We start from the raw sequence: 24,945 nt of genomic DNA on the forward strand, positions 1-24,945 counted from the left end.
ATTTGGCGATGGATCCCCTTTCCGTGAACCTTTCCTCCCAAAATGCCCCCAAATTGCCTGCAACAGAGAACAAAAGCTCATCCAGACCACGTCGTCATTTAAGCTCAAATTGTAAAGTTTCCAGGAAATCCCAGACTGCGCTTTCGAACCAAAAATTCCATTCGGCTAAAATTGTTCGGCGAATCACGCGGGAAACGCCCGCAGATGGTGTATATCAGAGTGGATGGGGAGCTTTGAATTTAAATTGGGTTAGGATTTTCATCCCAAGGGTGCGCTATGGGGAAGGCAGGAGACTCTCAATTATAGCTTTTGACTGAAGTCAAATTTGCATGGACGGTGTTGCGATAGCTTGGAGTTTCGTTTTTATTTGCTAATTAGTTCTTTAACTTCAGCATAAAATAGCTGTTTCTTCTCTTTAAAGACAGCTAAATTATGTATTTACTGCTAAATCACATGGGACATAAGTTTCAATTGCTGGCAAAATGAAGTCTATTTTAAGACACACCAACCATCAATCTTTAACCCCGGACAAACACCTTCTCACCCCAACATCACCATCATAATGGAGAGACACGCACATGCCTTCCGATGAGTTGGCAAATTCAGCTCACCCGTGAAAAGTCTCGGTGTCATCAAATCGGGTTGGTTTCGCAACCTTTTAACTTTTGGCCCGGATTTACTTGGGCATGGTTCCGACTGTGATACTTTTCTTGCAATCTTGCCCAGTTCCAGGCCTTGTGGCAAGACTAGCAGGAGTACAACTGCCAGAGAAGTTTTCTTGCATCACAGATCACAAATGGGATTACACTTGGAGAAAAAAAAACTCTCAGCTTAGAAGAAGATAACAACACTGCACTCCACCAATGTTTGTGCACGCTGGCTTTTCCGACAACATAAACGGATCACAAGACAGGAAGCCAGTGTAAAAGAGGAGCTTTCGCACGTTTCCTGTGGCGCCCCATTGGCATGTTTTTGCTAACCCCTCTCGGTAGGAACGAAAATGCCATACTGAGTAAATCTCTGGAAATTCAGCTTTAATTTTACCAAATTATTGGGATTCAAGACTCCTGTCCCAATATTACTCATTTAACTCTCTACAAGTTCAAAACCTGTCATTCTGAACGATTAAATAGCCTAATTTCAAAAAAAAAACAGAACTGAATATACATTTTAATAAATGCTGAAAAGTTACTTTTCAGCATTTGAATGTTGAAAAGTTGAACTTTTTAGCATTCTTGCCGAAAAGTAACACTTTTCACCATTTTATGATTTAAACGATTTATTACAAAATACATGAAAATTACCAAAATTTCACCAATGGGTAGTTTGGAATTGCAAAAATGTTGTAAGAACTCCAAAACTTGATTTTTTCTTTACACTTTTCGTATTTATCCAACTCGGTGAACCTCGTTGGATAAATGTACGACTCGTGCTAAAAAAATCCTCTTTTTGCAACTTGTTGCATAAACTACAATTCTCAGCTGATTGATTTTTTTTTGAGGACATGAACGAAAATGTTTTAAACAAAGATGTTTTAAAATATTAGTTTTTGTTATTCCGTCCTGAACCTACTTACCATTCCTGTCATTCATGAACGACGAAAAAGTCTACTTTTCTGTACGAAAAATAATAGAATCGAACAGTAACGCTTTTCAACATAAATGCTGAAAAGTTCTACTTTTCTGCAACGAAATGGATGCTGAAAAGATGTTCTTTTCAGCACTTGTTTCGAAATAGTTGTTTATGCAAAAAGAAGGTTGTGCTGCCAACTTAACAAAAACATGACTTAAAAACGTATTAAGAATTGAATAAAAATAGTTTTATTTTTAGATGTAAGAAAAAAAATATTTTTTATATTAAAGTTCTTGTTGTGATCGGATTTTTAGGAGTTGAAATGTGAGGCAGAATCATGGTTGCAAGCTTGAATTGGAGTCAGAGCCACTTAAAAAGCAACTCAACTCCGCAGCCCTGGCTGTAAGTTTCAACAATAATACTTAGAAACTGTACGAATGTTTGAAAACTTTAATTATTGAAATTATGATGTTTCCAATAGGTGATCTGAGTTTTTTCAAGCACCTTAGCAGAATGCTTGTAACTAAACCCGATTTGTTTTATTCTTCGTTTTCCAAAATGAGTTTGAGTTAAATTAATACAACATTCTCAAACAAAGCAGATTTTTTACCACATTCTTACGAGATATCCTCTCTATGTTAAGAAAGTCCAAATGCATTGGTGAAGTTGTTATGACCAGTATAAAGAATTGCAAGATGATTGTTGAAATTTGATAGAATGTCTCGGTCCAAATTTCTTATAATAACCACTATTTGAATAAGGGACAAATTAAGTGGAGCTGAAACAGAATCGAAGTGAAATCAATTTACTTTCCTTCACCACCAGCAAAGATGCGGGAATGTTTTTGTGAAGGCTGTTGAAGCAATCGGCGGCAGTAAAGGAAATTTGAACAGCAGACATTAAAAACTACCCTTTACAGGGCTCTTAATGATTACGAGATAGTTATTCTAAATTTCCAGAAACAGACTTTCACAGTGGCACAAAAATGTGCATTGCAGTAGTCTATTTATTACTTCCTGCCTAATAAGCAATATATTTTAACTGCTTAGCATTAGCATATTTTAATGCTTAATTTCAGATAATGGCCAAATGCAACTTTTTATGTCCAGTATCAAAAATCATTAAGTTTGATACCCATATTGCCCCAACTTTACGGTCCGGCAAATGTCCCTCATCGGAACATCCCCGGGCCTCCGGCCAATGGATTATGGCTACTACTGCCAAAATGTCACCATGTCCGTATCAAAAACCATTAGGTTTGATACCCATATTGCCCCAACCTTACGGTCCAGAAAATGTCCCCCATCAACATCTGCACCTCCGGCCACTCCGGATTGTGGCCACTACTGCCGATGTCAATTTCATGTTCAGTATCAAATACCATAAAGTTTGATACCCATATTGCCCCAACTCTTACGGTTCGGCAAATGTCCCCATCGGAACATCCGCAGGGCCTCCGGCCACTCCGGATTGTGGCCACTACTGCCGAAATGTCAAATTTCATGTTCAGTATCAAATACCATAAAGTTTGATACCCATATTGCCCCAACTCTTACGGTTCGGCAAATGTCCCCCCATCGGAGCATCCGCGGGGCCTCCGGCCACTCCAGTCCAGGTGGTGGCCAGTTCCAATGATCGACTCACGCGACCGGCATGTCTTAGCTGGTCCTTGCCTCCAAGCCATCTGCTCCCGGACCTGGCCGTTCGCTACCGGGCCACCAGGCCATCTGCTTCTGATGTGTCCTCCGTCGTCCAAATAGAATGAATTTTGACCGACCGAGCCGAGTTTTGTTGGCTCGTCGACGATCCGAAAATTATGAGGTGATGGGGAGATTTTAGATACATCAATTCACGTCTTCGATCGACTGATTAAACGTTCGTTCATCAACCAGCGTGCACCAAAAGAGGAAATTTGCCGAGAGGGGAATTCGTCACGTAACGTTTTCGCTTCGCGAAAATTTTGGATTGACACCACGTATAGAAACCTTAGGACAAAGTTCTTTGTCAAAAACAGCTTACGAGATACAGGCTAGGGATCAGATCACCAAACTTTCCTCTACTATTTTGAAGCACGATTTTAAAAATTTTAACCAAATTTAAGTGTCGAAATCTATTACATAGGTATGAAGATTTTTGAAAGACCGTTAACCATGCCACTCACATTGATTGCGGGGTTTTATCCCATTCCCAGAATCTCACCCTCCAGAATGGCACATTTCCCAGAATTGACCCATTCCCTTGAAATATTTAGGACCTTGAAAAACATGTTATGTTTCCCATTTGATATAATGCTACTTAGCCTAACGCCATTTGGGATAACGTAATTTGGCATAAAGGTGCATAATGGCCAATCGGCATAATGACATTAAATTTTCAATATTAATTCAATATTAGAATCACTTTAAAGACAATTTCGTGACTTGTGAAAACTGCTAATACCATTGTTTTTTTTCCCTTTTATAAGAAGGGAAAATTCTCTTTACTATGAGGGTAATTCTCCGCCAACTCACACAGCAGTTGCAGAGGTAACTTTTGTCCCTGATCACGAATCCGAGGTCTTTTTCCCGATATCTCGTGACGGAGGGGCGGTACGCCCCTTCCATTTTTTAACATGCGAAAAAGAGGTGTTTTTCAATAATTTGCAGCCTGAAACGGTGATGAGATAGAAATTTGGTGTCAAAGGGACTTTTACGTAAAATTAGACGCCCGATTTGATGGCGTACTAAGAATTCCGAAAAAAAACGAATTTTTCATCGAAAAAAAAAAACAGTACAGTCATTCCACCTATTCGGAACACCCACAAATTCGGAACACTTTTATGATAATTTGTCAATAGCATGCCAAAAGTAGCTTTTCTGTCGACTCTACTATTTTTAGAACCTTCATTTGAACATTATCTAGCTACTTCACTAGTAAAAGTAATACTTTTTGAACAACAAACTTCATTCCAAGACTATTTTATCCAGAGCAGCCAAACACTGCCTCCAAATGGCCTGTTTCATAATTGTGGGATGTTATTGTGCCTTCCACAATTGTGGAACACCTGAATTTATCTGATATTTTCACAGAAAAAGTTATCTAACCATGTATAATACATCACTAAGCTTGAGTTTCATTGGTTTCAGTGTGTGAAGTCATTATTTGGCAATAAATATGTACTCCTGGAGAGATCCAAAGTTTGTTTACATTCGTAAGAAAAAAGTGTAATTCTTCAAAAACTTCATATAAAAGTTAAAATTTGCAGATGTTCGATACAGCATTCGAAAGATCGCAAGAAAAGCTTTCAAATGAAGTTAAAAGCGAGTCATTAAGTTCAATTATCGATTTGCTATGATTTTTTGAACATTGGCCGATCTGGAAACCGTTCCGAATATGTGGGATGACTGTTAAAAAGTTTTTAAAAATCTACCATTTTCCATTACTCAACTGTAAAAATTTTTGGAACATGTCATTTTAAGGAAAATTTAATGTTCTTTTCGAATCTACATTGACCCAAGGATCATTTTTTCATTTAGAAACAACATTTTTCATTTTAAAATTTCGTGTTTTTTCTAACTTTGCAGGGTTGCTTTTTAGAGTGTAATAATGTTCTACAAAGTACATAAGGGGTTTACTTGTAAAAATCACGTGTTATCGCGATTTTACGAAAAAAAAGACACGGACGGCGAAACAAAGAGAAACACAAAAAGTTTTTTTCAATACTGTATTTTTGTAAAATCGCGATAACTCGTGATGTTTATAAGCAAGCCCCTTATGTTTACATATCAAAATTTTTGTATTTGTCTGCTATACAACTTTGTAGATTATTATTGCATTCAAAAAAATAACCCTGCAAAGTTAGAAAAAACACGAAATTAACACGAAATTTAAAAATGAAAATTTTTGTTTCTAAATGAAAAAATGACCCTTCTGGTCAATGTGGATTCGAAAAGAACATTAAATTTCCCATAAAATGACATGTTCCAATTTTTTTACAGTCAAGTAACGGAAAATGGTTTTTTTCGGAATTCTGAGTACGCCATCAAATTGGGCGTCTAGTTTTACATAAAAGTCCCTTTGGCACCAAATTTTTATCTCATCACCGTCGCAGGCTGCAAATTATTAAAATCACCTCTTTTTTCGCATGTTCAAGATGGAAGGGGTCGTACCGCCCCTCCGGTACAAGAGAATCACCCATGAATAAATGCTGAAGGAAAATTCAACTTGTTTCCCTTCATTAAAGAAGGAAAAATTCAACTCTTGTCAGCAACTATCACAAGTCAAGAGAGTTAGTCTTTCTTTAAAGAAGGAAACATTCAACTTTTATCATCAATTATCACAATAAAGACAAAAACCAAACACTTCAAACTTTAAAACAGGCTACTTTTCGAAATAAAATCTGGAGTTTTTTTTTGAAAAGGTCCAATAAACCAAATTTCCAGTTTTATTGCTTTTTGGGTGTTTTTAGAACCGCCTTGAGTCAGGGGTATTGAAAAACACCCAAAAAGCAAAAACTGAAAACTTGGTTTATTGGTCCTTTTAAAAAAAAGTCCAGAAATATATTCCATTATAAATTAAACTTTTCTTGAAATGTTGTACTTGTTTATTTTATTAACGTGCCTTTTTTATGGGAAATGAGTTTCTGGGGAATGGACCATTGTTATAAATGGGATTCTGCGGAATCGCATTCTGGGGAATGGAATTCTGCAGAATGGAATAGAACCGATTGGAGATGGAGCCTTAGAAAATCTAATGAAAATATTCATTAATTGTATTAACAATTGTTGATTGAAAATTTAAAATATAAAAAGCAACTTGAAAATTTTTCGAAATCTTTTCTTTAAAATTCTGAGAATTGCTCCTCTGAGATTATCCACCGCAGATCCGTACCCGCACGATGATGGTGGTGTAAGAAAGGCAGACACTTCCGTTCCAATGCCTCTCTTGTTTGTGTAAAACACCACCACCACCATCACCACGTGGAACCAATAGCTTAGGCTACATGGCTATATTAAACCACGTAGAAAGTATCCCACCACCAGAGCTCGCAGTTTTCTCGTAAAAAAGACCATGACCTATAAAAACACTAGACATGTTACGCTCGATTTAATACCACCCGTTGCGTTCCGTTGTTGTTGATGTTCTTTAGGCTGTTCACTTGCAGCAGGGTTTTGTTCGGTGCAAGTAGTTTTCCTAATCTACTGTTTTTTTTTGGCTTGCTGTCCCCAAATGTTGAACAGAAAATCTTCGATTCATGTTAAATGTTGAATTAAAAAAAAATGACAGCTCAAAGTTATTCAAATTGATTGAGTCCTTGCTGTTTAATATATGCAAAATTGATCCATGTTATAGCACGAGACGATTCTGGAAGCTAATCTGGAAGCATCCAGCCGTGCAATTTGGTCCAATAGTCGAACAAAAAAAGGAACAGCAAATGGAACCAAATCCAAACTCTTTGCTTCTGATTTGCAGGTGTTCTTCGGGTTTTTAGGTTAGGTTTTTGTACCAGCCATTTGGGGCTCGTCTCACGACCAAATGTAGGAAAAGGACGAGCCGAAAAAGATAGGTCTGGGTTGTTTGAATAAGAAATGAAGCTGCCGGGTGGTCGGGATTAGCCGTATGAAGTAGACACGTCAGCAAATTCATGGCGGTGCGTATTTCACACCAATCCCCAAAACGGTCCCCCTTACTTTTGGATGGAAAACGTGCACGTGGGTCTGGTTCCAGAAACATCAGATGGATCCCATTTAATCAGCGTTAACATGATCACGTGCTTCCTTTCCCAATCCATAATCATCCATCTCGTAGCCGCGTGAGTTTTGCGCTGAGTCGATTTTATCTGTTCGGTATGTTAAGATTTTCATAACACTATAGGGGAGAGGTGTTGAATATCTAATCAAAAAATTCATCAAAAAGTTTGATTAATTTGTTTTTAACCTAAACTATTAAATTGTTGAAAATGGAAAAAATACATCATGTCAAGATGTATAGTGCTCCCAACATATTATCAGAACTACGTCCCAACCGAGGTGCTTGAACTGCTTCACACGTGCTCGATTCACATTACGATAGTGACGTGGGTGTGTGATTTCGCAGAATCCCACCCACGTAAAAGCATATTTGTGAAGCTCCCCCCACCCTTTGGTTACAACGAAGGATGAAAACACTAGCCATTTTTTCCCTCTTGGCACGCGTTCCATTCACGTTGTTCACCTCTTTGGGACCACGATCTTGGCGTTCACATTTTGATGTGTGCTTTATTCTTCGTTACAGCACCAATTCATGCTGTCGTGCTGGCTGATAACAGCAGAATTAAACAAGGGATTTATCACCTAACAGTTATCGTTGCACTGACTGGTTGAGTTACTCGTAAATTGATGCAAATTGCTTTTGAATAGTTGATGAAATATTCCAGACATTGCGCATTGAACATTGAACATTGAAAAAAAAAAAACATTTGTAGAGATTCGTTATTTAGTTCAAGAGGTCTATTAAACATAGATCCGTTTGTTACAAAAGTAACTGGATTTGTTATAATCATGCTTGAAAGAATGGAACACTGGCATTCGAACAGGTTTTGCTTATACAGTTATCCCACATATTCGGAACACCCACAAATTCGGAACACTTTTGTGGTAATTTGTCAATAGGATGCAAAATGCAACTTTTCTGTTGATCCTACTATTTTTAGGACCTTTATTTGGACATTCTCTTGCTATTTCACTAGATAAAGTAGTACTTTTTAAACAAAAACTTTCCTTTCAAGACTATTTTGTCCAGAGCAGCCAAATACTCCCTCCAAATTGCATGTTCCGTAAATGTGGGATGTTATTGTGCCACCCACAATTGTGGAACACCTGAATTTAACTGATATTTTCACAAAAAAGTTATCAGACCATTCATAAAACATTACTAAGCATGAGTTTTATTGGTTTCAGAGTATGAAGTCATTATTTTGTAAAAAAATAAGTTCTCCTGGAGAGAAAAAAAGTTTGTTTACATCGTAAGAAAAAAGTGTTCCGAATTTGTGGATTTCAAGGGTCAATGTTTTGCCTTCCTCAACTTACTGAGGAAAGGCTATAAAATCACTCGAAAACTGAACTTCTCAATTAGACCTCCTAGACCCACCTTCATGTATACCTATCGACTCAGAATCGAATTCTGAGCAAATGTCTGTGTGTGTGTGTGTGTGTGTGTGTGTAGGGATGTGGGTCTGTGCACCAAAAAATATGCACTCGATTATCTCAGCACTGGCTTAACAGATTTGGACCGTTTTGGTCTCATTCGATTCGTCTTAGGGTCCCATAAGTCCCTATTGAAAATTATGAAGTTTAGTAAAGTACTTCAAAAGTTATGCTAAAAAACGATTTTGACTAAAGTCCGGAAGATTGTACAAAGGGTGGTTTTTGTAAGAAACCCCAGCATGTTATACATTTTTAGAAAGGTATTTAAAAGACCTTTCCTATGCGACCAATACATTGAAGATCTGACACCCCTATCAAAAGTTATTAGCAATTAAGTGTTATTTATGCACTTTTTGGAAGCCGGATCTCAGATATCACGATGAAAACGTTGTTCGGAACTATCATGCAACCCGTCGTTGAACAGGTAATCAAAAGACCTTTCCAACGCGTCCAAAACATTGAAGATCTGACAACCCTATCAAAAGTTATAAGCACTTAAGAGTTATTTATACACTTTTTGGAGGCTAGTTCTCAGATATTCAGATGAAAACGTATTCCAAATATATCATGCGACCTATCTTTGGATAGGTAATTTAAAGACCTTACCACGAGCGTGTCTATTTTGGATAGCATTACCCTTTGAATGAGAGGAAGGCACCAAACACCTAAGGGTGGATTAAGTAACGTTTTTCTTTAAAAACTTGATATAAAACGTAAAAATTTACAGTCGGTCTATTTATCAATCGAAAGATCGCAAGAAAAGCTTTCACATGAAGGTAAAAGCAAATTATTATGTTCAAATATTGATTTTCCATGATTTGTTGAACATTGACCGATCTGGAAACTGTTCCGAATATGAGGGATGACTGTATACCTTTCAGTCTTTTCAAAATCAAGATAAATCCCAAAAATATTTTGATTGTCACTGTTCGGCCAGGGGCCGACTCCGCGGGGGCCAGAACCACCAACTCACCGATTCCTTCCAGCAGCAGACGGAGCGGACGACCAGCGGACCAGAGTTCGGGGCGGTATAAAAGAAAACACCGGATTCGAGTGCTCCGAGAGGCGACTTGCCTGCTCGGAGGCTTATGTAGAAAGAGGTCGATTTATTTCACTAAACTTAAAACGTAACATTTGTTCTTAAATCTAAGCACCAATCTTCTTCAATCACAGATCGTAAATAAACAAATGTCAAATCTACCCTACGTTGTGTTTGTGTATCAGTGTGGTGACATCAGTAATTCACCACACTGCTTTGGCGAGGGGTACTTGTTTACACAGTACAAAGAGGAGTTAGGGTGGAGTGGCCAATGGTTGGCTGCAACATACTCCCGCCAAAACGAATGTTTTTAAATTTGTTCTACAATGCTCTAACACTGTCACTAACTTGGTCACAAAGGTCTTTTGGAAATGGCCGAAGCCGCCATTTTGGATGGGGAAAAGGATTTGTTGGGATGGAAAGGTTACCTTGCTTGCTGATTCCGTGGATACCTAATCCGAGAACAGCTGAACTGGATACTGTTCAGAGGTTGCAGACTCGGCAACCCCGGCCTTGCCTACTGGGAGCACAAGACCCGAATCTCCACTTCAGGAAGCAGCACAGCGAAGCCGGATGAGCCGCCGTAAGCCGAGGATGATGCTCCGGAGTACCCACTGCGGTCGTGGGTCACTCTGACACGGGAAACAGGGTTCCGCAGATGTCGAAAACGGGAGGCAGGGCTCCGCAAATGTCCACTCAGGCGGTGGACCAACCGAAAACGATGGAGATCATCCGTGCGGGGTTGTCCAGCTGGCGTGGACCGAGACTTACGGGGTCAAAATCGGCGGGACGAGCGGCTTGTCGACGAGGACACTTGAAGAATAGCGATGGCGGCTACTTCATCTTGGACAGCGATTCTGCGATGGCGATCTCCGTGGAAGAATGGCGTTGGTGCTCCGGCGAAGACCATCCTGGTCACGGCACCAAAATGATGGGGAACACTTCTGCGGGGGCGGGATCGAGAGCAGCACACGGGCCGGGTGATCTTATCACCGCTGGGGATCGCTTTCGGGGGGCACACTCCGGACACACCGGGCAAATTCGCGCAGCACACGCCGGCCACCCTTGGAGGCACACGCACCAGCAGTACAGTGCAGCACGGGATCGAGAGCGGGCAACTTCCACGACCGGGTGATTTTATCACCCGCGGAGATCGGTACAAGGCCGGAGAATTCCTCCCGAACAAACGTCCGTCTCGGGACAGCACGCGCGGCGCACCTTTGGGGAGCAATCACTTAACCGCGCTTATAAAACGGGGACGGGCTTGGCACTGTGGAGCGGGTTCGCGTCGATCACTAGCGCGGCCGGGTGTTTAATCACCGGGGGGATAGTTTTCCGGGCAAAGTGGTCGCTTCGGAAGCAGTTACTGCAGAGCCTCTTGTCCGTGATCACCCTCATGCGCTCCGAAACGTTCATGCCGTTGAACGCAGCGCAGTCCATGATCGAGTGCTTATGTTTGTCGCAGGCGGGGCACAGCGGGAAGGTCTTGGGCGGGGTTTCTACTGCGGCGTTCGAGTTGACGCGGGTTTGGAACAGCTTCTTGGGCGCGGGATTGTGGCTTCCGGACTTCGGTGCGACCTGCTGCGGGCGGTTGATCTGGATCGTCTCGCGCACGCGTGCGCGCCTCTGCAGGAACTCGATCATCGCGCTGAAAGTTGACTGCTCCTCCTTCTGGCCGATCGATTCCTCCCACGCACTCAGCGAAGCGTCGTCCAACTTGTCCTCCAGCAGCTCGATCAGGATCGAGCTCATCTGCTCGATCGGTTCCCAAGCTGCTTCAAGGTCTGCGTGTGACACTGGAAATCGTCGACAATCCGGTGCAGCGCTTCGACGGAGTCGTTGGGGATCTTGGGGTACTTCAACAACGTCCGGATGTGCTTCTTCCGCAGGAGGTTCTTGTCGTTGTAGTACTTGGTGAGCGTTTCCCAAGCGATGGCGTAGCCCTGCGCGGAGATTTCCAAATTCGCGATCTTGCCAGCAGCTTCTCCAAAAAGTGACGACCGGAGGTAGTGGAACTTCTGCACGCACGAGATCTCACTCGACGAGTGGATCAGGGAGAGGAACGTGTCGTGGAACGTGAGCCACTTGCTGTAGTCGCCGTCGAACTCCGGGAGCGTAATTGTCGGGAGCTTCACGTTCGACAGGCCAGACAGCAGTGCAGGGCGACTCGTTTCAGAGATGGGCGCGGGGGATCTTGATTCCTCAGGGGGCAACTTCTCGAGCAAGCGGGCTTTGCACTTGAAGTACATCTCCTCCACGGACGCGCGCTGTTGGAGGCAGCCCTTCTCGAACAAGTCGGTGTCGTCCATCTGCTCGTACTGCGCCATCAGCGACTCGAACGTCTCGAACGTTTTCTCCAGTCTGCCCAACCGGAGGGGAACTTCACTCTGCTTCTCTTCCGCGTAGGTGTCCAGGAACTGGTTCACACGCGCCAGCGACTCGTTCACCACCTTCAGCCGCGTCTCACACTGACGGATCTTCTTTTCAGCCGCCGACATCACGGCCACTTCCGGGGCGGCACACGTGGACGAATGGACGAGGCTGGAACGGGTAAAGACCCAGGAAGTACCGCAAATGGGGGGTGATTTGATTGGAGAGGTACTCACCTGGTACCTCTTGGGAATGAGGCCTTGTAAAAATCAAATCAGCCACTCCAAACTTCCTCGCGGCAGGCGCGGCGCACTAGCAGTGCAGTAGACAGCACGTGTGGGAAACGTGCGACCTCGTGATCCACGAAGTGAGGTTATCTAACCTCCAAAGTCCTACGTTGTGTTTCGGGACGGGATGTGGCGCACCAGGAGATATCCTGGTCACGGCACCAAAATGAAGTTTTCTCTCAAGCAGTGCAGTCGCGTTTTCCCCAAGTTCCGTCGCGTTTTTAATTTTCACCCCGTTCGATCGGCCACCCCGGAAAACTATCCCCCCGGTGATTAAACACCCGGCCGCGCTAGTGATCGACGCGAACCCGCTCCACAGTGCCAAGCCCGTCCCCGTTTTATAAGCGCGGTTAAGTGATTGCTCCCCAAAGGTGCGCCGCGCGTGCTGTCCCGAGACGGACGTTTGTTCGGGAGGAATTCTCCGGCCTTGTACCGATCTCCGCGGGTGATAAAATCACCCGGTCGTGGAAGTTGCCCGCTCTCGATCCCGTGCTGCACTGTACTGCTGGTGCGTGTGCCTCCAAGGGTGGCCGGCGTGTGCTGCGCGAATTTGCCCGGTGTGTCCGGAGTGTGCCCCCCGAAAGCGATCCCCAGCGGTGATAAGATCACCCGGCCCGTGTGCTGCTCTCGATCCCGCCCCCGCAGAAGTGTTCCCCATCAGTCACCAAATAACTCTATTTTGAAAATGCTGAATTTTGATACCCATATTGCCACTCCAATAAAATTCTAAAATATGCTCTGTAATTGGGGATATTCCGGGTTCCGCCGGAAAACCCGGAACCGGTCCAAAAATGGCCAGATATGCCCAAAAATGGTATTGGATATCATAATTAAACTGTTACTTGCATTATAATAAAATTTTAAATAGATAATCATTCAACATTCGATCTAACATGCAAAACAACCAGAAAATAGAAGGCTGAAAAAAAGTTGCCTAGTTGGTTTTGGGAATAACTAAGTGTATCTGTTTTTGACTCTTCAAAAGGAAAAATAATCTAGAGATCTGTCCGCATCTTTTGCTTCTTGAATTTAGAAAATCCAGCCACAGGGAGCCGAGAGACAGCTGTTTGAAGTTGGACTTCGCCCTATTTCGCTTGCATGGGAGTTTAGGTGTTAATGAACTTCGTAATTAGCCCTCCTAGACCCAGATTCTGAGTCAAATTTTGGACAAATGTCTGTGCGGGTTAAGGTGCCTAGAATATGGGTTTTTTTGTTCAAAATCTTGCTATACGAGCTGAATATTGTTCCATGGACTAATTAAAGCCCGTTATCATGAGTAGTGCGGTGCTTGTGGGGACGCGAAGTCCTGTTTTTTCGTGTTATTTTCCGTCTCTTTTGTGTCGCTGTTCGAGTGCATGGGGTGATTGGCCATCATAATTAAATAATGGCATCAGTAGTGCGGTGCTTGTGGGACGCGAAGTCCTGTTTTTTTCGTGTTATTTTCCGTCTCTTTTGTGTCGCTGTTCGAGTGCATGGGGTAATTGGCCATCATAATTAAATAATGGCATCAGTAGTGCGGTGCTTGTGGGACGCGAAGTCCTGTTTTTTCGTGTTATTTTCCGTCTCTTTTGTGTCGCTGTTCGAGTGCATGGGGTGATTGGTAATTATAATTAAATAATGGCATCAGTAGTGCGGTGCTTGTGGGGACGCGAAGTTCTGTTTTTTCGTGTTATTTTCCGTCTCTTTGGTGTCGCTGTTCGAGTGCATGGGGTGATTGGCCATCATAATTAAATAATGGCATCAGTAGTGCGGTGCTTGTGGGACGCGAAGTCCTGTTTTTTCGTGTTATTTTCCGTCTCTTTTGTGTCGCTGTTCGAGTGCAGAGTGCATAATTGGCAAAGGGAGCGCGTGGTCGTAAAAAATATGCGGAGTGAAAAGTGATTTATTTTGTGATTTTTAAAGCCCTTCCTATATCATCGATGATCGAAAGGCACGGCGTCGGGTGGATTGTGTTTAAATTTTTCGAATAAAGTTTATTTTTTTGCGGTGAAAAAGCCAATTCTATATAATGAACGAAAGACGCACTGACAATTTGGATCGTTGAGTTAATAGTGGAGCAAAATAACTGTGTGTGAGTGATTTTGTGTGTTAACCAGAAAGACCTTCCCATAGCATCGTTGCTCGGAAGGCTCACCGACGGGTCTGTTATGAAAGTCCTCCCATAGCGTCGTAGCTCGGGAGGCATCGAAAAGCCAATACCTTATCCCACTAACCCAAAAAAATTAATCACGTGATGCTTGAAGGAGATGCTGTGGATTCAACGGTCTCAAGCGGTATCAACAAGTATATAGCGAAAAACTATGTGCTTGATGAGTCTGCAACTTCAACTATCGGACTAACATTCCTCCCTTTCGTTGAACTGCAGGCTTCTTGGGAGGGCGCCGGTATTGACTAATAAAGTCGGGGTCTTCAGGGGTTAAACAGTGAACGGATGGTCGGCTCCCACTGATCATTTTTGATTCATTGTTTAACTTCAGCTGATCTGTCAATAACGGAGTAGCAGCTCATTGGCAGTCAACCATGCTCATGCTCATGCTCATGCTCAAAATCTTGCTATACGAGCTGAATATTGTTCCATGGACTAATTAAAGCCCGTTATCATCATTCAGAGGTGGAGTCTGAATGATTCTTGATAATCCGGGACGTTCCTTGAAATTTAATAAAACCAAGTACAAGCAACTGTCTATGAATATTTCTATTTATTTGAATCTTATCAAAAGTTATTCATATTTCTTTTAAAAGCATCTTACAAAAATATGTTCAGAGTCTTTTCTAGTCAGACGAGAATGTACTGGAGCACACGCTATTTCTATAATCATCCGAGTATTTTCTTTTAGGACACTTGTGTGGCTGCCAAGTGCTGCCAGCTCATATCATTTGTACACAACTTTTAGATAAAAGGTAGTATTTCTATTGAAAGTCTCCTAGCATAACTAGCTCTCTTTAACATGTTTACACGGCCTTTGTTCTTCAGTGTCTTGCGAACCTTCGTGGTGAACGGACACTAGAGCTGCGGTATTTTTTACTACCTAAGCTCAGAGTTATTTCAAAACAAAATTCACAGTCTTTTTAAAGACTACCTGAGTTATTTTCCAAAATTCTAAACAGTCTTTTCAAGACTAACCCCACCTGAAATTTTGTTGTATTTTACAAACGAAGCCATCTTTTTAAGAGAACTTTGCTTGCAAAATGCGTCAAAACAAAGGTAAACGCAAATCTTCTGAAGATTTGGTCGTTACGTCGGTGAAGCGTTTGAACGCTAAACCGGCTAACGGAAACAGAAAAAGAAAACAGCCTCTTCTGAGGTCTGATTCTGATTCTGAATGTGAGGTCAATCCTCCAATTCCATTGACAAACAGTTTCGGTGTTTTATCCGAAACTGATGACAAGAACCTTCTCCTCGTACTGAGCCTTCTGCCGTCGAGAAACGAGTAAAGGCTCCGCCAATTGTTGTGACTTCCGTCTCCGATTTGGCCAGCTTTCGAACGCAACTGAAGAATTGCAAGGAAACTTGCAATTTGAAGGTTTCGTTCCAGCTTGGTCGAAGAGGAGAATGTCGCTTGTTGACGGAATCTTTACAAGATCACCAAACTTTTGTTGGTTATTTGAAAAACCACAAACACAATTTCTACACGTATGAGACCAAGAATGCTCGGCCATTCAAGGCGGTCTTGAAAGGTCTCTCCAACGACTTGTCGGTGGATGAGATCAAAAACGAACTTAAGGTGTTGCTTGGCTTTGCCCCATCCCAAGTAATACCAATGAAGAAAAAATCAAACGGGAATATTTCTCGCTTTGGTTTGACTTCACAATTTTATCTGATTCATTTCAACAGAAATGAAATCAACAATTGAAACTTTTGGACAAAGTTCAGTTTTTGTTCCATGTACGGGTAAAGTGGGAGCATTTTAAGAAACATGGCGGTAATGGCCAGAATCTGACCCAGTGCCGGCGTTGCCAGGCATTCGGTCACGGTACTGATCATTGCGCCATGGTTCCAAAATGCATGGTTTGCGGGGATTCTTCTCACGACAAGGACAATTGTCCCGTGAAAGAAGTCACCCAATTTAAATGTGCAAATTGTGGTGGAAATCACAAATCAAATTTCTGGGATTGCCCCATCAGAAAAAGGTTTTGGATTCTCGTGCTAAGCATCAGCCGAAATCCAAACCGAAATTTTCTCAAAGTCAGGTTGTACCTGCATCTTTAAATCAAACGTTCGTGCTGTCTCACTCGAACAATTCTAGAAATACCCCTACCGTGGAAAAGTTAGGTAACAACAATGGCATTTCTTATGCTAACGTCGTTTCGGGTTCATCCACGAATTTTAAATCCTCTACCAATCTTTCTGAAATTGGGCAGGTACCTCAAATCTCATTTGAAAATTTTTCTGCTGGCAACGCTTTGGGATCTTCTGATCTCGGCGATGTTACGTTTGAAAAATGACTTTTTGCAAAACTCACTGTTTGGTTTGATTCAAACAATGAGTAATGCTACATCCATGATGGAAGCAATCCAGATTGGATTAAAATTTGCGAATGATGTTGTTCTTACCCTGAAGTTTAATCATGGATCTAAGTAATTCCATCAATATTATGAATTTTAATGCTCGCTCTTTAAAAGCGAAAGAAAATGAATTTTTCAACTTTTACGAGTTCATAACGTGCATGTTGCTGTTATAACCGAAACATTTTTAAAAACTGGCACTTATTTGAAAAGTGATCCAGATTATAAAGTTATAACTAATAACCGAATGAATCGAAATGGCGGTGGAGTTGCAATAGTTATCCACCGTAGTATGACTTATAGCACGTTACGTGACTTTAAGTTAAAAGTTATTGAAAGTTTGGGCATTGAACTTGAAACTTCTTTTGGGAAAATTATGATTGCAGCTGCATATTTGCCATTCCAATGCACTGGGGAAAATAAAAATTATTTCAAAGGGGATTTGAATAAACTTACTCGGCATAGATCTCGATTTTTGATCATCGGTGATTTTAATGCCAAACACCAATCTTGGAATAATTCAAAAGTAAATTCCAATGGTAAAATTCTGTTCAGAGATTGCACTTCTGGTCTTTATTCGGTTTTATACCCGAATGGGCCAACTTGCTTTTCTTCTGTTAGAAATCCATCAACAATTGATTTGGTTTTGACAAATCAAAGTCAGTATTGTGGTCCTTTAGTGACTCATGCTGATTTTGATTCTGATCATCTTCCAGTAACTTTTTCACTTTCTCATGAAGCAGTTACCAGACCCAATAGTTCTGTGTTTAATTACCACAAAGCTAATTGGGACAGGTATCAGCATCATATTGAGAATAATTTAAATCATGATTTTGTTTTAGAAACCAAAGCTGATATTGATTCAGCCTTGGAATCTTTAACTAATGCAATTTTGGATGCTAGGAATATTGCTATTCCTAAAGTCCAAGTCAAATTTGATTCTCCCATTATTGATGACGATCTTCAGCTTCTGATTCGTCTGAAAATGTTCGCCGAAGACAGTATCAACGTTCTCGTGATCCTGCACTGAAGCGAATTCAAAAGATTTGCAAAAGGTTATTGACCACAGATTCACTCTCCTGCGAAATGAAAAGTTCGCAAGAGATGTCGAACAAATTAAACCTTATTCCAAACCTTTTGGAAACTTTCAAAGGTTCTTAAGAAACCTCAAAACCCATCCCTTCTTTAAAAGATGGTGATAATATTCTATTAACTAATGGGGAAAAAGCTCAAAAACTTGCTCAGCAGTTTGAGAGTGCTCATAATTTCAACTTGAATGTTTTGAGTCCTATTGAAAATCAAATTTCAATAGAATTTCAGAATATTGTTGAACAAGAATTTTCATCAGATGAAGTTTTTAATACGGATCTGAATGAAATAAAATCTATTATCAAAAAATTAAAAATATGAAAGCCCCTGGTGAGGATGGCATTTTTACATTTTAATTAAAAATTACCAGAAGCAACTTTAAGTTGCTTGGTCAAAATTTTCAACAAATGTTTTGATTTGGCATATTTTCCCAGTAGTTGGAAAAATGCCAAAGTAATTCCGATTTTGAAACCGGATAAAAATCCTGCTGAAGCCTCAAGCTATCGGCCCATTAGTTTGCTTTCATCTATTAGTAAATTATTCGAAAGAATAATTCTTAATAGAATGATGACGCACATTAATGAAAATTCAATTTTCGCTGATGAGCAGTTTGGATTTCGCCTTGGGCATTCAACTACTCATCAGTTGTTGAGAGTTTCAAATTTAATTCGAAGCAACAAATCTGAGGGCTATTCTACTGGCGCTGCTCTTCTAGACATAGAAAAAGCATTTGACAGTGTTTGGCATAAAGGTTTGATTGCGAAATTGAAAAGGTTTAATTTTCCGATTTATATCGTGAAAATTATTCAAAATTATTTGACGGATCGTACTCTGCAGGTATGTTATCAGAATAGCAAATCTGATCAACTACCTGTACGTGCTGGCGTCCCTCAAGGAAGCATTTTGGGTCCAATTTTATACAATATTTTTACTTCTGACTTGCCTGATTTGCCCCCAGGATGTCAGAAATCACTTTTTGCTGATGACACAAGCATCTCCGCCAAAGGCAGAAGCCTTCGTGTCATCACAAGAAGATTACAAAAAAGCTTGGATATTTTCAATTCTTATTTGAAAGAATGGAAAATTACTCCAAATGCTGCAAAACTCAACTTATTATTTTCCCTCACAAACCAAGGGCTGATTTTCTTAAACCAAAAGTCATCACATTATAAAGATGAATGAGGTAAATTTAAAGTGGGAGGATCAAGTGAAATATCTTGGACTTGCTTTTGACAAAACCTTACTTACAAGGATCACATTGAAAGTATCCAGGTTAAATGTAACAAATATATTAAATGTTTGTATCCACTTATAAACAGGAATTCTAGACTTTGTCTCAAGAATAAACTGTTAATTTATAAACAAATTTTCAGACCTGCCATGCTTTATGCTGTGCCGATCTGGACAAGCTGTTGCTTAACCAGGAAGAAAAAACTTCAGAGGATTCAGAACAAAATTCTGAAAATGATTCTGAAACTTCCTCCCTGGTTCAGCACCAGTGAACTTCATCAATTAGCCGAAGTTGACACTTTGGATGTTATGTCCAATAAGATAATTGATGCATTTCGACAAAAATCATTGCAGTCTTCAGCTGCATTGATCCGCTCTTTATATAGTTTATAAGTTAGTTTTAAGGTATCCCTTTTCCCTTTTGTACATGTAGGACCTCCTACATTTGAAATCACTGAATAGCGAAAGCTACAATATTTCATGAATAAATGAAAGTTGCTAGTATTTAAAATTGAGGTGAAAAGTCATCGTTTGTGATTGGACACTCAATAATATTTTAACTGAATGAATGTACATGGAAAAGAAATTTGAATAAATATAAATTAAAAAAAAAAAAAAAAAAAAAAAAAAACGGCCTTTGTTCTTGTTTTGTCATCGCTTCTAGCTTGGTTTTCATTAACTTTTGACGAGAATAGGTAAAACGTCAAGTGACGTAGTTCGTTTGTTATTTGATAGAGCTTGCTAATTAATATCAAGATCCGGGATTACATTATCATGTGAAAAGCTAGTGCAAGAGAATATAATGCCAGTAGTTGGAAGCAATTATATACCTTAAACGCAGTGAAAACCGAGATAAGGGAAATACTCTTTGGTGAAAACATTCGCGCAAGTGAAAAGATGGTTAAGGCGACTTTCGCTCCAACAGCCGCCAACGATTCCACCGAACCAGGCTTGGTTTGGTGTGTAGCGCTGTGTTATTTGTACTTTTAGCGTGGAGACTACACAGAAAAAAAAGTGTAAATTTAAACTACATGTAAACCATGAATCATACGTAAACCCCCTTTATGTAAAATCGAAATCTGATGCAAAGTGCTAAAGACTATTTAAAGGACCATCATGTAAATTGAAATCCGATGTAACGACGAAATTCTATGTAATCAACTTTTTGTTTGGGAAAAGCAACAACTTTGAATGAATGAAACGGATGTAAAAGACGAATTCAATGTAAAATTAGTCCATGGGAATATTGAAAAACTGTAAATTTCAAAAGAGGTATGTTGTGGCAAATGACAGCTTGCAAAAACAAACCGCTTCATTGTTGTGCAGTTTGGTCGATTGATTGTTTCAACTCAATTACAAGCAAGCATAAGTTTGTTTACGTTGGAAGACCATTCGGGGACAATCAAAAATCGTCTTTAGCATTACCTGACGGTGGAGATTTCGAGAAGAGATTTGACGCAAGACATTATGAGCGGGGATAATACCGGCGTCATAATCTTCATGAATCAAAACAGGTAAATTTATCTGCGATTGAATTTTAAAATAAGTGGGTTACAGGCTCAAACCATAAAATAGGTTCTGGCACGGTAAACAGAAGAAAGCCCGGCTGGGCTCCAGTTGGAAATGGGTTCCGATGCAGATATTTCGATGGGGACTTAGAAACTTGTCGTGGGAGCCAAATGTGCTTTGTCCCAGCCGGAGGCAAAATAATTGGCGCCGACAAACTTGGTGATCTTCAGGGGAACGCCAACTGGCTGGATGTTTTCAAACAGGTTAAATCATACGTTGACAGAAATTCAGAAAATCTGGCCAAAATTACACGTTACGAAAAAAAATGCTAATTGAAATATACCTACTTAGTATTCTTCCCGAAACGTGTTCCTCGCAAGTACGGTTGGTGTCTTGGATGAAAGGATGGGCCACGGTCAGCTGGTACCCATAATCAAGTTCGATTCCACCCAAAATCAAATTCGGATCTCGAACTGAAAATGAGTGGTTTTCTGAACTTAATTTTGAGTGGATTTGTTTGTTTTGTTTTGACTGCAGTCTTTCAAATTTTGCCGCTTAGTTCAGTTCGTTATAGGTAAGTTCTTGTAAAATTCCTTTTCAAACTTTCCGGGTCTAGTTCCTCCTTCAACAGAATTTCGTGAATTCGACGCGGACGGTTGGAACTGGTTCGCGGACCTGTCTTGGAGGAAGGAGTCGACTGGTCGCGGAATTCAACGTGGACGGTCGGAACTGGTTCGCTGAATCAACGCGGATGGTCGGAACTGGTCGCGGACCTGTCGTGGGGGACGGAGTTGGGGTTTATCCTCTTGCGCAAACCCACTCCCACTGGGTGGTGTCCAAACGGTGGACCGACGGAAGCTTCTACTGCGACTCCTCGTAGTATCGATGACCGCTCCAGCACCTCGGGTTCAATCAGTTTCCGCGGACCGTCAGCTAACCGGTAAGTTGACTGAAATACTTTTTTTTATAAAAGTTTACTTACAATGTAATTTTCCTTATTTTCCCCATTCCTTCAGATACTACTCTAAGAGCTCACTCGCACGCTTCAGACGCCATCAGCTTTTGCAAATCGAGCTCAGCCGTCGGCAGCAGCAACTCACCAAAACACCTACGCCGGGAAGATGCTCGTGACGCACGACGCGACGAGGACCGCGTACAATCTGTTCAAAACGTATCCCGGCCCACAGTTGGTCGGCAGCCTCGGCCACCTACCGCGGACGAACTTGCTGCTGCTACAGTGCCGAAGCAGAAGTTAGGTTTTGGTGGTGCTTAGGGCGTCGCTGGTGATCAAACCAGCCGCCGGTGGAAATGACTTTGCCGACTATGCGGCGTTTGGATCGGTGCCTGTGCCAACGCAAGTGCGGCGGCTCCTTTGGCGATGTTCGGTGTTCGGTTGCCAAAACTTCCACCACGTCTGCGTTGATTGGTGCAACCCAACCCAACTGCAGCCGATGGAATGTTTGCCAAGTTGGTAAGCAAGCAAGCTTTTTTAGATTCCCCGGTGTCGAAGGCCGAGGTGGCTCAGCCTTCAGCACGAACTCCACGGGCCTCCACAAGCAGATCAATCACCATAATCGGACAACCTCCAGCTCGCGCCAACATTACACTTTCGTAAGTACTTCATACTGCGCCCACTTCTTACGCAGCAGTAACAATATCGACACAAGCAGCAGCGCCGGTCCAATCGACAGCGGAATACCAACTTCGTTCTTTCGCAGCAGCATCCGCAGGGCATCATGATGAAGGGAATCATGGAGGACCGCACCATCACTATCAAGCGTCATAAGTCGACGGCGGGGACGGATAAGGTCGGGGTCATGGACACGTAACCGGACCCGGTGGATCACATTGCGTTGTCGGAGCGTTTGTGCTCGAGGACGAACCGCTGCAGGTAGGATGAGTTAGTGGTTAGGGAGAAGTTCACGAGTTGAGCGTTTCTTTTTTTGTTTCTCCTCTCAGGTGGGTGCGTCGAAGGCACCAGGTTACTGTGGAACTGACGTATCATCGCCGATCAGTTCCAAAGCATCGAGCAACTCAACGACACGAGTAGCAGTGGCCACATGCTGCAACACATGCAACAGTAATCTCAGTTCGGCCGAATTCGTCGCCAAATGAGTAGAACGTCATCAAATCTCCATAGCAGGTGCCCGCCGAGCGGGCTAGCCAATCATCAGCACATCGTCCAGATCCGAGAAAGTGGACCGGACAGATCCGTAGACAACGGTAGTTCAATGAACTCGCGCGAGCATCCACCACCGTTGGAAGAAAGTTCGAAGCCACATCCCTCAATGTTTGACGCGTTGGCATCTCAAAATCAGCACGTACTCAACATTGGTTCGGACCTGCTTCAGTCATCCTACCAAAGCCACATGAAACAGGCCGCGGGAAGCAATCTGAGCCACACACATCGTCTTTTTCGTCAATCACACCTTAGCAGAACCATCAATCGGCAAACTGTCGAACAAGTTAGGTAACTTGTCCCGGACCGATCGGAAAGTACCAGAGCCTTTCACCGAACGGATGGGGCCCTGGAATGCCACCCTACCGGGGAAGCAACCAGCAGTCGCATGCAATCGCGGCAGAGGAAGTGGTAGCAACTGACCAGGCCAATCAAACGCGTTCATTATAATACGTTCTTCGACAAAAAAAAATCAAGAATAGGAAAGAATTAGTGCAATTTGTTCAATTAAACATGTTTGATCATAAGTCACATTTGAGCTGAAAATTTGTTTAGGTAAACCTTGAGTATCTCCACAGCTCTTTTATTCTTTACTCCGTTGGATTTAGATTTTGATGAGTTTTTAGACGCATTATTTGTATGTTTTGTCTTGCTGCATTTCAAATACATTTGTATTTTTATAATTTTGTATTAAAATTTATTTATTTAATACAAAGCTCATAGCATGGATTTTAATGGTGCAGCCTAGGCAATACACATCCCAATGCTAATGAAAATTACATCAGATTCTAGATTCAACGGAGCAAAAAAAATTTTTTGGATTGGGTAAATTTACGTAGATTTCATCGGAAATTTACATGTTTTCGTGACAGTTTTGTTCGGCACGTTTACATCGGATGGCATTTAAATTTCCGATGAAGTTCATGTAAATTAGCATCATTAATGGCGTGCACTTTTGGTACATCATAAATGATGTAAATTTACCGGATTTTTTTTTTCTGTGTACTCCTACACTTGGAATGACTTAACGGCCTAACAACATCCAAGGCAGGGACCGACGTTTTACTTCCCCATCCGATGGAAGGTTGGAGCAGATGGGTATCGAACCCATGATCTTCAAGCGGACAGCTTAACCATTCGGCCAAGCCTCGAGCAACAAACTACATATGCTGAAGATAGGTGTTGTAAATGAGTGATAAAAAAACTATCATTTGATTATCGCTGCCTAAAAAAACGTCAAAAAACCACCTAAAATTGAAATAAGTACCATTTAAAAAATGGACTGAAACAAGGACGTGATCCAGCGCTATTGCAGATGTCCAAGATTTTCCGGAATTAACTTACTTTACTTTTTACTTTTACTGCTCGTACAACCTCCGGGTCATGAGCTGTCTCCAGATGCGCTGCCACTGGACTCGGTCCTGGGCTGCTACTTTCCAATTCCGCTGCGGGATTCCCACACTTTCCAGATCTTCCTCCACCTGGTTCAACCACCTTGCACGTTGCACCCCCCTCCGCCGCGTTCCAACCGGCTTCGAATCAAACACCAACTTCACCGGATTGATAGTCTGGTTCGGTTGGCGCGCATCCAGCGCGTCCGGCATTCTTGCGACGTGTCCGGCCCACCGGATTCGACCAGCCTTGGCGACCTTCCGAATACTTGGCTTGCCGTAGAGTTGCGCCAGCTCGTGGTTCATCCTTCTCCTCCATACAGTGTTCTCACGCACGCCGCCAAAGATCGTCCTAAGCACTCGTCGCTCGAAAACTTCAAGCGCTTGCAGGTCCTCCTCGAGCATCGTCCACGTCTCGTGCCCGTAGAGAACGACCGCTGATAAGACCAGCGTTTCGTACATGGTACACTTTGTACGCCGGGAAAGGTGACCAGGCCGTAAGGTCTTGTGGAGTCCGTAGTAGGCACGACTACCGGTGATGATGCGCCTCCGAATTTCTCTGCAGCAGTTGTTGTCCGACGTAACGAACAATCCGAGGTACACAAACTCC

The 24,945-nt window shown here is 41.9% G+C and overlaps 2 protein-coding genes across 3 annotated transcripts in view; one reads left to right on the forward strand and one right to left on the reverse strand.

Moving 5' to 3' along the window:
* Positions 1-24,945, forward strand: part of LOC6051834 — a 113,178-nt gene that overhangs the window by 53,806 nt on the left and 34,427 nt on the right. The window lies entirely within an intron of this gene.
* Positions 11,523-20,722, reverse strand: LOC119770440. The gene is made up of 2 exons (XM_038265364.1): positions 20,682-20,722; positions 11,523-12,315 (listed from the first exon to the last, which is right to left on the reverse strand). The coding sequence occupies exons 1-2, from the start codon at positions 20,720-20,722 to the stop codon at positions 11,523-11,525; spliced, it is 834 nt and encodes a 277-aa protein (XP_038121292.1).

This window comes from Culex quinquefasciatus, chromosome 1 (genome assembly GCF_015732765.1).
Source record: "Culex quinquefasciatus strain JHB chromosome 1, VPISU_Cqui_1.0_pri_paternal, whole genome shotgun sequence".
NCBI lineage: Eukaryota > Metazoa > Arthropoda > Insecta > Diptera > Culicidae > Culex > Culex quinquefasciatus.

Bases quoted from the DNA above. Each gene is read 5' to 3' on its own strand.
- LOC119770440 (XM_038265364.1), bottom strand. From the start codon at position 20,722: ATGTCTTGCGTCAAATCTCTTCTCGAAATCTCCACCGTCAG. The intron at 12,316-20,681 runs GTAATGCTAAAG...TACCCGTTCCAG, and splicing joins CTCGAAATCTCCACCGTCAG to CCTCGTCCATTCGTCCACGT.